This window comes from Phyllostomus hastatus, unplaced genomic scaffold (assembly GCF_019186645.2).
Source record: "Phyllostomus hastatus isolate PE091 unplaced genomic scaffold, TTU_PhHast_1.1 phas_contig_477, whole genome shotgun sequence".
NCBI lineage: Eukaryota > Metazoa > Chordata > Mammalia > Chiroptera > Phyllostomidae > Phyllostomus > Phyllostomus hastatus.
This window is the reverse complement of record NW_025333889.1, coordinates 1,071,819-1,086,577: the sequence shown is the minus strand read 5'-3', so window position 1 is coordinate 1,086,577 and position 14,759 is coordinate 1,071,819. Positions and strand designations below refer to the sequence as shown.

General features: G+C 61.9%; 1 protein-coding gene across 5 annotated transcripts in view; it reads right to left on the bottom strand.

The window, feature by feature from the left end:
• The window catches only part of HDAC4 (histone deacetylase 4), a 149,465-nt gene that overhangs the window by 114,562 nt on the left and 20,144 nt on the right, over positions 1 to 14,759 (bottom strand). For all 5 annotated transcript variants that reach the window (XM_045845560.1, XM_045845563.1, XM_045845562.1 and 2 more), the window contains exon 2: positions 4,930 to 5,123. In XM_045845560.1, the coding sequence (XP_045701516.1) occupies positions 4,930 to 4,951 (22 nt within the window). In that variant the 5' untranslated portion in view covers positions 4,952 to 5,123. The remainder of the gene's footprint in view (positions 1 to 4,929; positions 5,124 to 14,759) is intronic.

Here is a 14,759-nt window from a genome sequence, read left to right as displayed (position 1 = left end):
CGGGACAGGCGTGTCCTTCGCCCGCACCCCCCCTTCTGCAAGGCCCCGCCCCACCACCTCACTGGTGGATGGAGTGCCGGAAGCCAGCCGGGGAAGAACACATAGTCGGACACAATCCTAGAAAGTTCGGTTTTTTGTCTCACTTGATACTTCATCATTATGACTCCGTACAGGTGTCCATTTTTTATCATGTTCTCGGGGAATAAGCAAATAAAAGGCTCTTAGGTGGAAACACAGTGAAAAGCTTCAGCCCAAACCTCCCAGACAGCCCAGCTTCCTCAGGGCGGGCGGGGGTCAGGGAGAGTTCACAGTGTTCCCACACACATCCCAGCAGCACAAAGGCCGAGAAGTTCAACAGCAAAGCCGCGCTCCTCCACACTGAGGGGACACACCTCCTGTGTCCCCGCCGAGGGCGCGGTGCGAGGGCAGGGGATGCGAGGCCCACAATCCCTTCTCCGCGCTCAGGGTCATGGGACCACGTCAACCTGGGTGGCAGCGGCTCCCCCCAGCCCTTCCCGACTCAGCTTGCCGTCCCCTCGCCTGTCCCGTCACCACAGGAGCGACACTGAACCAAGGGCCCTGGGGCATCGGAGGTCCCTGCACATCGACAGGTCAGCTCCCAAGCGGGCCCAGTGTGCCCCGAGTTTGCCCTCCGGACAGGCGCCCAGTTCTGCTCCAGGCCGGCCTCTGGCTGACGCAGCCGTGAGGACCGATTCACTCAGCTACAAAGCGGGAAACGTGGCCCCGGAGCTCCCCACGCAGGGCATCGTGCGAAACAAATGCAGTAACTGCAGGCCCCAACTCGGAACAAAGTCACCATTCATCCGGCCTGGACGCCCCGGGGGTGGGCCTGGACTGGGGGCGAGCGGGTAGCGGGCGGACGTGTCGCTGCTGCCAGTCTGAACCGCCTCTGGTTCAACAGAGCCGGGTCGACCGCACCCCCGGGCCCCGCACACCTGTCCACGCAGACCTGCCCCCTCCGGGGGCCCACCCAGCGCCAAGCTGCTCTCAATGGGCTCTGATGCTGGGCTTGTGTGTCAGATCCCTGCCGGGAGCTCATTCTTAAATCTCAATGCCATTAATCATCCAACATTCAGCCTGGCAGAACTCAGAAATTTGCATTTCTACAATGGTGGCTTTGAAAACAGGACATACATGCAAATGTCCCACAAACTGTACAAGAATTTTCAGAGAATTGCCAAAACAAACCATCAATGCTTCATTGACAGTGAATTTTCTGAGCTCTTCAGAACGACTGAGTATTCGTGATTTTTAAAGACAAAACACAATTTGGGGATTAAAAAAAGTAGGTTGAAAAAGAAGTCGTTATGTCTCTATGATTTGCAGAACAAACCTTGACTGATTAAGCTCCCAGATAATGAAGGCCGACAGGGTGCGGGGGAGGGCGCTAAGCTGCAAGTGCCCCCCTGGGGCTCGCCAAGGCCCCTGGGAGGCAGTTCTGAGCCTGCTCAGCTGGGGCAGTTCCGGCCCCACCACCCCGACACACACACTCACACCTGCCTGGGTACCTGCAGCCTGGTGTCGGCCCCATCTCTCTCCCTGGTGCCTAAGGGCTCAGCACCTCCAGCCAAACACTGGGGACTCTCCTGCCTTCAGGGAAGGATCTGGAAGCTCTCCTCCACCTGCCATGCATCCTGCTGGGCGTGAACGAGGCTGCCCTCCTGGCCCGAACCCCCTGCGCCCCCTGCCCCATGCCTCCCCAGCCCAGGGGCAAGGCCTCACAGGGCTCAATCCAGGCCCAGAACCCATCTGTCACCAGCAGCTCGAAACTGATGTCTCTGTGTTAACTGCAGGTCCTCAAAATTCATTTTCTCTCTTTAAAGTCCCTAAAACTTGGCAATATCCCTGAAACATCCCATTATTGCAAAGCACAGTGTAAAGGACACAAAAATATTTCTTTCTGATATAACTTCTATCTTAAAACATAATGACCTTGGCGGCCAAACTGGTTGCAATAAAAAGACTGGAGATCAGGCCCAGGAAGCCAGGCCCGAGGACAGAGGGGGCCGTCTGGATGACCTACGGAGGGCAGACAGCCACCTCTGGGGAGGCCTCCAGGATGGAAACCCGAGGGAGACCTGAAGAAATCAGACTCTGTGGAACTCCACCAAGCCCCTGCAGGCACAGGTTCTTTGGTGGCCACAGAGTATAGTGACTGGAGTTCAGTCCTTTCGTGCAGACAGGGTATTTCAGCCCCTCAGAAATCAGAGGGTGGTCCACATGAAATCACTGATCGCACGTACACAAGCTTTCCTCGGGACGGCTAGTCTGCTGTTCCTGAGACACGGTCCGTGCCACCCTCCAAGATGCAGGGTGAGAGGGGACACCTGAGTTCCCACCCTGACCAACCAGTTTTCTATCGAGACTCAGGTGCACATGACCACACACCAGTCCCCGAGTGCCTGCCAGGTGGGCCCTGAGACTGGCAAGGTTCCTCCGGCACCACTGGTACCAAGAAGGCACCCTGCGGGGCGCGGCAGGGCGGGGAAGGCTCCCTAGACGCTGGCACTGTCGGGTTTTCCTGTGAGCGGGCTGGGTCATCCACCCCCAGGCGCAGTCTGCTGGGGGTGGGAGGGACAAAGGCAGGGAGGAAAGGACTTCTGCTGGTCCTGCAGGCGGGTCGCACTGGGCCCCTCCCCGTCTCACCCAGGGACGCCCTGCCAGGCGGGCCCTGTGCCCTGTGCGCCCTTCCTGACCCGTGTCAGCACGTCCCGCAGGGAAGGGCTGGAGCATGGGGCTGGGCAGCAAGCACACTATTTCAGAACCTCTTCCCCTTCTTCTCGCCGTCAGAGAAGGGTTCTTTGAGGCTGAGTCCACCCGGCCCTTTCCGCAGGCTGCTCGCATCGGCGCAAACACTGATTCAGAGCAATAAAACCCAGCAGCGAGCGGTTTTACGTCAGAGCGCCGGCCGGCTCTGGCGCGCTCGTAAAGAAGGGCCATAAAACCCGGTGCACGCCTCGCCACCGGAGGGAGTGTGGAAGGAAAACAGGGAGGGAAAAGCAGACACGTCAAACACAAAGGCCGTGTTATCGTCCGGGCTGAGCGCCGCACTGCCAGTGTGGGTGCGGCGGGGCAGCCGGGGCCCCAGGGGAGCGGCGGGGTGGGGCACACAGCCTCCGAGGCGAGGGGCCTCCCACCCCTGCCCCCAGGGCCAGGGGCCTGGAGGGTGCGGGTGCAGGGGGGCTGGGACAGAGACAGGCTCCTGCTGGGGTGAGGGCAGGACAGCAGAAACCCCGAGTTCGAGAGAGCAGAGTGAGTGAGTATGAAGGACCCCTCTCCCCCCCAGCCCACTGAAGTTACCAGACACAAACAGAAACACTCAAGGGTGTGCTGCCATGCTAGACAGCGGGAAACAGCACCAACTGACCAAAAACTTGGAGCAATTTCCCAGAAAATGCAAGTCTGACGGGACCCAAGTGACGAGAAAATCATCCTAGAGCCCAGCCCGTCGCTGGGGCAGGCCAGACCGCCGCGGTGCTCGCGCAGAGGGCACCGCCCCACGGCTCGGCCCGGCCCCCCGCCAGTGCGGCGTGCGGCCCCTCGCCGCAGCTCGGAGGGCTGCTCGGGGCGGGGAGGGAAGCCCTGGAGGACACCTGAACACCCGAGGGTCGGGCGTGTCCAGGGGCTTGGGCCCCAGGCGCACCACCACCGCGGCCGAAAGGAAGAGGCTCAGGCCTCCCAGAGACACGCGGACAGTCTCTGAGCACCACAAGAACGAACCCGAGGTTCCGAGCGTGCACGGCCGCCTCGCCCGCCGGCTGCGCGGTTCCGCCCGAACGCCGATGCGGCACAGAGGGACACTTAGAGAAGTGCGTGCACGAACCACGGTGCGACCGCGGTCTGACGCCAACCCGGGGCTGCTGCACACACGTGGGGCCGCCCCCACGTCCACACCCATCTACCAGCTGTCAAAAGTCAGCTAGACTTATCCAACAGCAAGTGCTCACGATACATTAAAACATAAAACATAAGACAGAATCATCCCCCACGGGATGACTCCGCATCATGAAAACACTTGTGCAGGGCCAGGGCTCAGAGGCAGGGCGCAGGCCCGCCTCCCACAGGGGAGAGCAGGGGAGCAGGGCACCTTCCGGCCTCTGCGGACACGCCTCGATGGCGATGCTAGAGTCTGTCCTCCGCCCCGTGCCCCTCCCCGAGAACGCTCACACCCGTAAAGCCTTCACAGCTGCCTGCGCCCGGGCCTCCTGCCCTGCCGGCTTCCGGCCATGCCCATCAGGCCGAGGGGAGGTTCAGGAAGGTCCCAGGAGATCTGAAGCAGGAGACCCGGACGCCACCGCCAGACTGACAGAGGGGTGGGCGTGTGAAGGCCGCCCCCTCCCTGGACACGGGGCGGCTGGAAGCAGTGAAAGGGGAGAAAGAAATCCTAAGGCATGTGCCCACGGCACACTTTTGAGGGTCTGAAGGTAAGGGCCACACAGACGTGGGTCCCAACCCAGGACCCCAGACAAGCCCCTCCTTCCATCCAGGCCTGAGAGCACCTGGGCGCTGTGAGGACTGGCCCACATGGCACCCCGAGTGTAGGGCCTCCGAGGCACACCGCAAGGGGCTCCTGAGCCACACCCAGCCCCAGCCCCCCACAGCCTCCCCAAACAAAGAAGCTGGATGAGAAATCAACTTTCCAAGTCACAAAGTGACTTTCAGATGTCACCTCCCACAAGCTCCGTGCCTGAGCCCTGGCACAGCAGCCGGGCCTGCCTTCAGGTGAGCCACCCGGCCGAGTCTCCCGCGGGCTGGCTCCTCCCGAGATGAAGGACAGGCGGCCGGCGCTGCACCGAGTGCAGGCACGACCAGCAGGGCCACTGTCGAGGAAGACACGTCCACAGCCCGAGACGAGCCGCCGCCGCCAGGGACACCCCCTCTGCCCAGGGCAGCCCCGCCAGCCCTTACCTGGGTGGCTTTGGGAGCTCATCGCTGGCAGCGTCTGCGCCTCGCTATGACTCAGCGGCTGGAAACTTCCACGGGGATGATGCTCCACGCAGCTCCAGAGTCCCGGGGACACATGCAAGCCCAGCGGTGGGCCGGGGCAGGGGCACGTCAGCGCCGCGGGGTGAGGCGGGGCGTCCACCTGCTCAGGGGAGGGCCTGCGGGGGGAGGGGCAGAGGAGACAGCGCAGTCAGTGGGTGTGCCAAGGAGCCCCAGGTCTGTTCTCGCTCGTTCCCACCGCCTGGAATGGACCGACGACCACCTGGGCGGCTCTGCTGACAGGAAGCACTGTCGGGGGGGCAGGGGGCTGTCAGTAAACCGGGCAAACACGGTGAAGAGGTGAGAGCGACCTCACCCCGTCGCCAGAGAGCGCAGCACAGGGACTCCATCCCGCCCGCCCGGCCGCAGCCCCCGAGGGCCAGCTGCACGCAGCAGCGGCCGCACTCCAGCTGCTCCCGGCCCATCTCCAGAGTGGCTGTCTCCTCGGCTGGCTTCTGTGTCCTCGTTGTGAAGTAGCACACGTCTGTCACAGGGGAGTGATGACAAAGTCACCTGTGATGCCGTCACAACGGGGCCAACATGTGTAACCTCCTGACACGTTTTCCCTTGACCTTTGCCCAAACTGCCAGCTCCCAGCCACGGCCCCCGACTCTGCACTGCGCTGACACCGGTTTTCCAGGGTCCTTAACTCCCCTGGCCGCACCGGCTGCAAGGCTCGGTGAGGACGCCGCCCCTCCGCCATGTCGGGCGGGCATCTGGGACCGGGCAGCTCATCACCCCTTCTCCCCAGGACCAGACCCTGGACACGGCAGCCCCTGAGCAGAAGAGCCCAGACGCGAGTCCACGAACCCCCACCACCAAGCACCCGTTCCTCGCCACGGCGTCGGCAAGGGCTGTTTAGACTGTGTGATGAGAATGTGTTACTTTTATAATCAGAACATAAAAATACCCTGAAAAGTGGTCCTTATGAAAATCTTCCCATTGACCCTGGCTTCAGGCCCATCTGAGGCCTGTCTGCCATCTCGTCCTCTGCCAGTGTGATGAATCCTTGCTCCTGATGAGATCACTCGAGGCCACTATTTCCCGATTCCTCACAATCGAAGAACCTGGCCCACACAGCTTGGAAGGGGTCACTCCCCAAGACTGGCTATTTAGGTGGTTTCCAAGTTCAAATTCTCTGTAACTCTGTGGTTAATATCTGAATGACTGCAGTTCTGTAGTTGGTTACTTCCCCATGAAACACAGTGGCATAGTTCTCAGGCTCAGAATTCTTATTCACGTCTTGGTCAGAAGGAGCTTTTCTTGAAGGCAGTGTAGTGGGCTGGCCAAAAGGTCCATTTAGTTTTCCTGTAGAATAAAAGGCGCATTCTTCATGTTCACCAATAACTTTAATGATGTGGATATTCTGAATATGACGGCTCTCTCCCGCGTGGCAGAACATTGATTGTTCTCAATTACTGTCTCAATTTGACCGCCGTCAACTTCAGCGGGTCTCCCCGACCGTGGAGCACCGTCCAGCAGGAAATCTCCAGCACGAAACTGCGCAAACCGCCTCTGACACGTTCTATCAGGCACAGCGCCTTCCCATGCACGGCTCAAATCCTTGCTTGTGTCCCAGTTGTTTTTACCTTTCTTGAAATAATAGAGCATAATACACTGAAAATGTTGTGTATTTTCTCTCATCTTCAATATTAAAACGGCTACACAAAAATTCACCAATTTTTATAATTTTTTTTTAAATGCACACTGACATGACAGCTGTCACAACACCGTCTAACAAAACTGTTTCGAATGAAGTTAAAGACGACTAAGCACCACCAGAGCCATCTTACTGGAAAAAATAACAAAATGAACCTTTTGGCCGACCCCACAGCTGGCATGTTTGCAAAGCCTTGCAAACCTCAGCTGGCTCTCCACCCAAGTCACCCCTCACTGGGTATAAAAGCCGCAGACATTCCCCCCAACAGGTCCATATGCATGCCCCGCCCCCTGCTCTGCAGGACACGCCCACCGGTGGGGCAGGGCTTCCTCCCAGGGAGCTCTGGGGGCTGACGGTGCTGCTGCTGTTCCCATCACTGGATTCTGTCTGGATCGGGCCAGAATTTTTTCAACCTCGAAACAAAAAGACGTTTTCAGAAGAGGTACGGGAAGAGCCTCGTTTCTTTACCGGCCTCTCTGCCGGGGCGGCGCTCCTCCGCACCGTGGTGATGATCGCTCCGTTAACGGGCTCTGGCTTCTCCGGGGCTCCCCGGACGTCCGACTGGGCTCGCTCCGTCACCACGGCACGCCCGCCCTGGGTCGTTCTCCCACCCAGGCCCCTTCGCCGGCGTGTGATCCGCGCGACCACTTCACTCCTCACAGCTTCTACTGCAGGCTTACACCCGACTGCCCGTCCCCAGCCGCTCCCCTCACAGCTCGGCCTTCTCTCGTCCTCCCTGTGGTTCCCTCCCTCCTCGCGTCCTTCTCCCGTGTGTGCGGGGTCGCGTCTTCTCCCAGCCAGGCTCGTGAGGTTCTCTCTGACTTCGGCAGTACTTCACTCTCGGAGGTAAGTTCACCTTCTGCAGTTCGCAGCAGGACCCTTCCCTCATCCCGGGACACCGTTCTGAGGCCCGCACATGAGAACAGCTCTGGCCCCGGGCTGGGTTTTGCGCAAACGCCATGCGCGCCGGCCCCTACCCCATGTGTCCACCGCGACGCTGGCTAGGGGCCTGCTCCGGGCTCTGCTCCGGCGGCTGACGGGCGGTCGGCTCTCAAGACACGCTGAGACAGCAGCGGAGCAGCCCTCGGGTGCGCGGAGGCTGAAAACGCTCGGCCGGCAGACCCGCACGGAGCGGGTCCTCCAGGCGGAGGGGCAGGACCGCCAGCCGGGCCGCAGCTCCTCGCGGAGGCAGGAGAGGAGGAGCCTCGGAAACGCGAACCACGGATGTGAACTCCGAAGTCTCCTCTTAGGTTGACTTTCTAGGAGAGAGCTGTCTGAAGCAAGAATAATAATGTGCTGAGAAGTTTACGTCACAGGGACCGAGAAAACACGTCCAAAGTAACCCAGACCAGCGCACCAGGGGCGCGCGGGCCCGGGTCCCCACACTGGACGTGGAGCGCGGCGTGAAGCGGCCACTTGGGTTCTACTTAAGGTGCCAGTAAAAAATAACACAATCACAAAAACGACCCAAAGGCAGGCGGGAAGGAGACAAAACGAACAGCCGTGACAGACAGAAAGAGGGCCGCTTCAAACCCCACTCCATCGGTCACCATGTCAGCGGCCCGCCCCCGCCCCCGCCCCCGCGGCCCGGGGAAAAGGGCAGACCCCGCTCCCACAGAGCTCGGGGAGGAGGACGCGGGGCCGCACGACAAGGGTCCAGAGAGGGGCCGAGCATGGGACGCGGGGACATCAACCTTCCCCAGGTGCACACACCCCGCGAAAATGCTGCCCGCCAAGAGCCCGCTTTCTGCATAAGGATGTAAACAGACGACACGGAAAAGGCGGGAAGAATATGTATCACGCAACTGCTAGTCGAGCGGAGGCTGCCGCCGGCGCGCTAACGCCGGGCAGGGAGCGCGGCAGCCCGGCTCCGGCCTGGGGTCGCCGTCGCCGTCGCGAGGGAGAACAGCGCCTCCCCCTGGAGGAGACACCGAGCGGCGCTGTGAGGAGGAGGAGGAAGGGGCGGCCGTGCAGCCGGAGCCGGCGCCTCGGCACCCGCTGTCGGGCGCGGTCAGCACGCGCAGATGGACACCCGGCAGGAAGAACCACCGAGGACATGACCGCGCCGCCGCCGCCGCCGCCGCCGGGACGAGGGCAGGACGCTCTGCGGAGGGCCGAGTGCACGCTCCCCGCACTCTCCCTGGAGGCACGCGGAACGCTCGCCGCGACAGAGCGCTCCGGGGCCGCAAGACGAGGCCCCCGCACGTTCTAGAGGACTCGAGCCCAGCCGTGCAGGCGCGTCCCCTGACGACGGCGAGGTGAAGGTGGAACCCCAGCGTCTGGGCGCCGACGCGCTCCCCGGGGCCGAGGAGCAATGGGAACGCGAGCCGGAGAGTCTCGGAGCGGAGGCCTTGGACGGGAATGGGAACGCAACGTGCCACCACGTGCGTGTGTGCGTGTGTGTGTGCGTGTGTGTGCGCGCGGCAGGGGACACTCGGGGCGCCGGGAGCCCGCCCCGCCCGCGCGGGTCGCAGCCAGCGCCCCCAGGCGCCGCCTGGAGGAACGAACGAACGAACGACCGGGGCGAATCCGGGACACGCGAAGAGGAGCGGACCTCGAGGCGCTGGAGGGAAAAGCGCCGGGACTGACAGCGGACTCCCCGGGACGAGGAACACCGCGAGAGCTCCGGCTGAGCTCGCGGGAGGGCACGGAGAAGACAGGCCGGCGTCCGAGTGAGAGGTCGCCGGGGGCCGTGCGGGACTGGACGGCGCGCACGGAACGCCACCAACACCCTCCCGCCAATAACCGTGACCCTCTGGACGGCGCCAGCAGATGCCTCACGGACCCACAGGACGGAGCTCACCGAGGGCCAGCCCCGGCTCAGCGGGCGCCCTGGCGTCTTCGGGGCGCCGGGCCTCCGGCCACCCCGCTGCGGCGGCTCTGCTCCCGCGTTTCCGCCGCTCCTTTCTCCTCAGAGCGTTTGCCGGGACTGCACTGCGCAGGCGCAGGCGCGCAGCCACGCCCCTCGGCTCTCTGTAGCCAATCCCCTGCCCCCACGAGCAGCGCGGGCGCACCAGCGCGTGCTGGTTCTGTGCGGTGGGGTCCGACGCCACCACCGCCGCCAGGGGCCCCTCCAGGTCCGCCCCCCTGTGCTCCCGGCAGGCCCCTCCCCCACCTCTCTTTTTTTAAAAGCCTTCTTTACTTTCCCGGAACCAACCAACCGCTTCTCTGGGAGTCTGGGCCCTTTCTCCGGAGCCGAGCGACCTGCGCCGCCCCCGCAGCGGGCCCTCCCAGCAGACCGTGCGCAGGCACCCACTGCACGTCCCAGCTCCACGTCCGCGTCCAGCCGTCCGTCTGCGTCTCTAAACTCCCGAGCGCACACGGACGCCTCCGACGGCAACCCCACGTCACAGGGCGCCTCTCGCCCCCTTCCCTGGGGTCCGGGGTCCGGCCTGCTCCGGCGCCTGCCAGCAGCCTTGGCTCTCACGTCTCCGGTGCGTGTACTCGTGTGTCCGACGCCGGTGCAGAGCCGCTGACCTGCCCACGCGAGCAGCCCCTTCTCCCACACGGCCCAGCCCGCGGGCTCGGTCCAGACGCCGGCTCCCCGCCCGGTCCTCTCCGCTGCGCCCCCAGCTCGGTGAGCGACGCACTGGTGGCAGCACTCGAGTCACTGGGAGTGTTTGTATTTCACGTGGGCGCCCCCACGTCCTGGCTGCGTTTAACTGTTTGTGTATTTTTGGATATGTGAGGAGTAAGAAATACAAATTTTGTTTTAGTGGGAAAAAATGTGCTCATGTTGATATCTGCAATTTAAATTTAAGATTTCAGAGTTTCGATGTAAATTTCTCTTCCTTTTAAAAAACCTTCCCGTGTCACGGGCACTTCAAACGTAGGCTTCAAACATGCACAAAATAAACTGGGGAGCGGGGTGGGGCCCCGACACCGGCCGCCCGGCACCCATGCCCCGTGAGTCTCCTTCCGCATGCTCTGAAATGCCCCAAATACACATGCACGGTTGTGAAAATCTAGGGTGCGTCCGTAGAACCCTGTTACCTTGTGAGCTTTTTCTTACTTTCAAACACATGACCAAACGAGTCAGAAATAAACGTCCCTGCTATAACGCACTCGGAAGCCGGTTCTGTTAGGAACAGTGCGGCTGGTCACCATAGCCTGTCCTCCAAACTGCAGGACACAGAAGACCCTGAGGGTGTCGGGGCAGGACAGAGTCTGGGGTGGGCTCTGGGGCAGGCCGTGGGGGGCACCAACCACGACATGGAGGGGCCCTCCGCAGAGCCGGGGATCCGGCCCTGGGGAGAGCGCACCCTCCACACGGCCCTCGCCCAGCGTTGGGGCTCCTTTGTGCCCCAGGCAGGCCCGGGCACCCCTGACACAGGCTGTCTCAGACCCAGGTGGTGCTGGGGTCCACAGCCTCCCGAGAGGAAGGCAGGGGGCTAGGGGCTGGAGAAGCAGAGACAGATGACCTGGAAGACAGTGGACCTGGACCAGGAGGCTGAAGAACCAATTCCAGAATCTGGCAGACAGACAGAACCTCAGTGCCCAGCCTGGGAACCCTGGTTTCTAGAAGCAAGTAACTAGAGTGCAGTGTGGGAGCCCACGGAGGCAGGAACCCATGCTCCAGGGGCAGGCCTCTGCGAACAGAGGTGTGTCTGCCAGGGGTCTGTGGCTATAAGCCACAGAAGCCATCTAGGCGAACGAAAAAACCACCCAGAAGAAACGGGGGATCCGGAGAGCCCCTGGAGGGCTCCTGAGGCAGAAGTCACGGGCAGCCCGCAGGGACCTTGACCGAGACTCATTCCCAGCGGCTGCACCTGCGTGGCCAGGGCAGGACACCTTGACCAGCAGACCCACTGTGGTGACTCCAACAGGAAAGGGGTCGTTCCCAGAAGAAAGCAAAGAGCTGGCCAGGGGAGGAAGGAATGGGACTGGGCGGACAAATGCCACAGAGAGCCACGACCCAGCGACCCCAGCACCAAGGCCGGAGCTGCGGACATGCTCTGTGGGGCTGAAACAGCAGCTCCCCTGCAGCCTGACGACCCAGGTCTCCCCAGTTGCCACCTTCCCCACGGGACCCACGGGTGGGACGGCACCTGTGCTGGCTGGTGGATGGACCTCTGCCCGCTGTGGACTGGCCCCAAGCTCCCGAGACCCCACCGCCCAGCCTGGGAGAGAGCCCTGCCCTGCGGGGTGTCCAGGCCCCGGGTCGCCACAGCAAACTGCAGGCCTCGGTCCGGTCTCTGCCTTCTGGAAAATACTGGGTTCCCTAAAGCAGACGCCCTGCAGTGTTTTCGGGAACTCACGGTGGGGCAAAGGCTCGGGGGCAAAGGCAGCTGGAACGCCAAGGTCTCCAGACTGGCTCACAGACGTGTCCCCAGCAAAGAAGCTGTGACTTTCCCGTGCCCTTCTCCCCCGGAACCCTGGACCCTCGCCTCATGGGCTCACTCCCCAAGCCCGTCTCCCCGGAAAGGCTTCTCCTGAGCTCCCAGCCAGCGGTCCCCCTCACCCCCGCCCCGCTGTCTTCCCCTCAAAGCTCCGGGCGCTGGGTCACGCACAGAGGAGAGTGCACCCCTCCTGGTCCGTCTCGTCCCTGTCAGCCCCGCCCCGGTGACAGGTGCGCGGAGCGGGATGAACTTTTGAAAAGGGTCCTGGGTGTCCCTCAGGAGTCAGCTCCAAAGGGGCTGAGGTCCACAGCGAACTGCAGAAACGGTAGGCTCCGCCCCCGGGAGGTGGCAGGAGGGGAGTTGCCGGGGCCACCGCTATTCTGGTGAAGACGCCTCCTCGCTCAGCCGCGTCCAAGTCACAGCTGAGACGCAGAACCGCCGGCACTCGGGACCGTCAGAAATCGAGCTGAATGGGGGTCCCACACCGCAGGAACTGAAGAAAAAACCACTTCAAGACTGGTGGGGGCGTAGAGACGCGGCCCAGGCTGCTCCCACAGCCACGTGGGGTGGGCAGGAGCCGGGAGGGATGTCGCGGGAGCAAGACCCCCCCAGCCCAGGGTCCCGGCACCAGGAAGACAAGTCCCCACAACTTGTGGACGCCAGAACCAGCGGGGATTGAGGCTGCGGAAGACAGAAAGTGCCGGAATCCCAGGCAGTTCCTCTTAAAGGGCCCACGCATGGGCCTACTGGACTCACTCCGTCTGAGAACCACATTGAATGCAGAAGATTCCAGGAACCCAAAAGCATGTGGCCTCAGGATGCCTCTGCTCAGAGGAAGGAGGTCAGGGCTACCGACAGAGCGACAGGTAATGAACACCTGGCTACAGAAGGAACCTGCATATTTTAGTGGAAGTGGTGGGACAGAGCAGAAAAGTTGAGAACACACCACTTCCCAGCTGAAGCTGACACGCCTGACAGAGAAAGCAACGCCACCAAACTCTCCAGGACCCGGTCTGAGAGGAGAGCGCTCGGGAACACCCCCGACTCGTCCAGCCACAGTCCCCGCCCCCGCGTGCAGCAGCACCCCCTGCGGAGAGGGCCCCTGAACAGCCCCCGGCAACACCACGGTGTGAAAGCACACCGGAGAGCTAACGGCCAAGTAAGACAAGACGCGAGTGTGGCAGTGTGACACAGGTCCTTCTGCCCTGACGGAGACACCCGAGGACACTCTCCTAGCAGCAGGTCACCCCTCCTCTAAGGAAACGCACGCGGCACACGGCACCGGGACATCGGAAATCACAGGAGCTGGCGGTGTCAGGAGCCTCCGCGCCGCCGCGCAGACGACGTCCGGCACCTGTGTCTGCGCACCTCCTGCCACCGCGAACAGTCCCGACGAGCGCGGGACGAGCGCGGGTCGTGGGACTGGAAACACAGCCGCCCCCACGGCCGCGCCCTCCCCCCTGCCCCGGATGTGCGGCACGCGCCTGGAGCCCACGCCTGGGAGGGTGAGCCGTAGGGAAGCGTCTGTAACTCCGATCGACAGGCTCCTTCTTAGGGGGCACGGTCACCCGCCAATCAGGCAGGCTCCGACACCGAGCGTCTGTTTACATGAAGACACCGCCGTCTGTGTCTTTATTTCCGCCCCATGCAGAAGAAATGAAACCAAACGCATCACTGAGGTGCGTGCTGGCACCTCCCCCTCCAAGGGGCTGAGTCGCCTACAGCTCTTCCTCCCTCGGCTGCCCTTGGGCATTTCAGCTGACCCGATTTCACGGAATAAACCGTAAACCTCCCGAAGAGTAAGAGTCTTATAATGATAAATCCTTAAGAGAACACGCTTCTTAGACTCTTGTAAAGTGGCCACAGAGAACGTGGCAGACAGCGAGGAGGACACACCCGCCCGCTCACCGCAACCTTCTACATCCCGTCACGCCGGCAAAGAATGACCACGGCTCGAGGTCCACACGCCTCCCCTCCACGGCCTCGGCCCGCCAGGCTGGTGGGCGGACGGGGCTGCGGGCGCAACCACACAGCCTCTGCCCCCCAAAGAGGGAGAAAGTGAGCCGGTCACCAGCAGAAGGCACCAAGGGGCCTTCCCCGAAGGGGAAAGGCCGGGAGGCCCCTCTCCCCAGGCGATCACCAGCCTGCGGGAGGTGCTGGCGGGGGCCACGCGGCAGGAAAGAGAAACGGAAGGCACAAGGGATGAAGACGGACGCGCAGCTTCGCTCACAGACCACACGTCCCGTGCACAGAGCGCGCAGACGGTCTGCCAGGGACCGGCGGACTCCTGTGTGGACGTCACGCATCACCAGGTGCAAGGTCGATACACAAGAAGCTACTTTACTCCCACACGCCAGCAACAAGCAGAAAATAAGACAGATACTGTGCACAAGAGCACGCAATACCAGCAAGCCAGCAAACATCCAGGCCCAGATCTACCCAAAGCTGTGTGAGAACGTAACACGTCAAACTATGAGATGTTAGAAGTGAAATTAAAGGTCTGAGTAAACGAAGAAACATACAGTGTGCATGGACTGGAGGTCCAGCATGATTAAGATATCGGTATTCCCCAAATTAATCAGTGTTCCCCAAACTAAACGCAATCTCAGTCAAATCCCCCCAGAATTTCCTTAAGAACTGACAAGTTAACTGTGAATGCTACATGGACATGCAGCATCCCCAGGGTAGCGATCCTGAGGAAAAAAGACCCGGAGGACTTCCTCTACTAAATCTCAGGGTTTCCTATACAGCTGTGT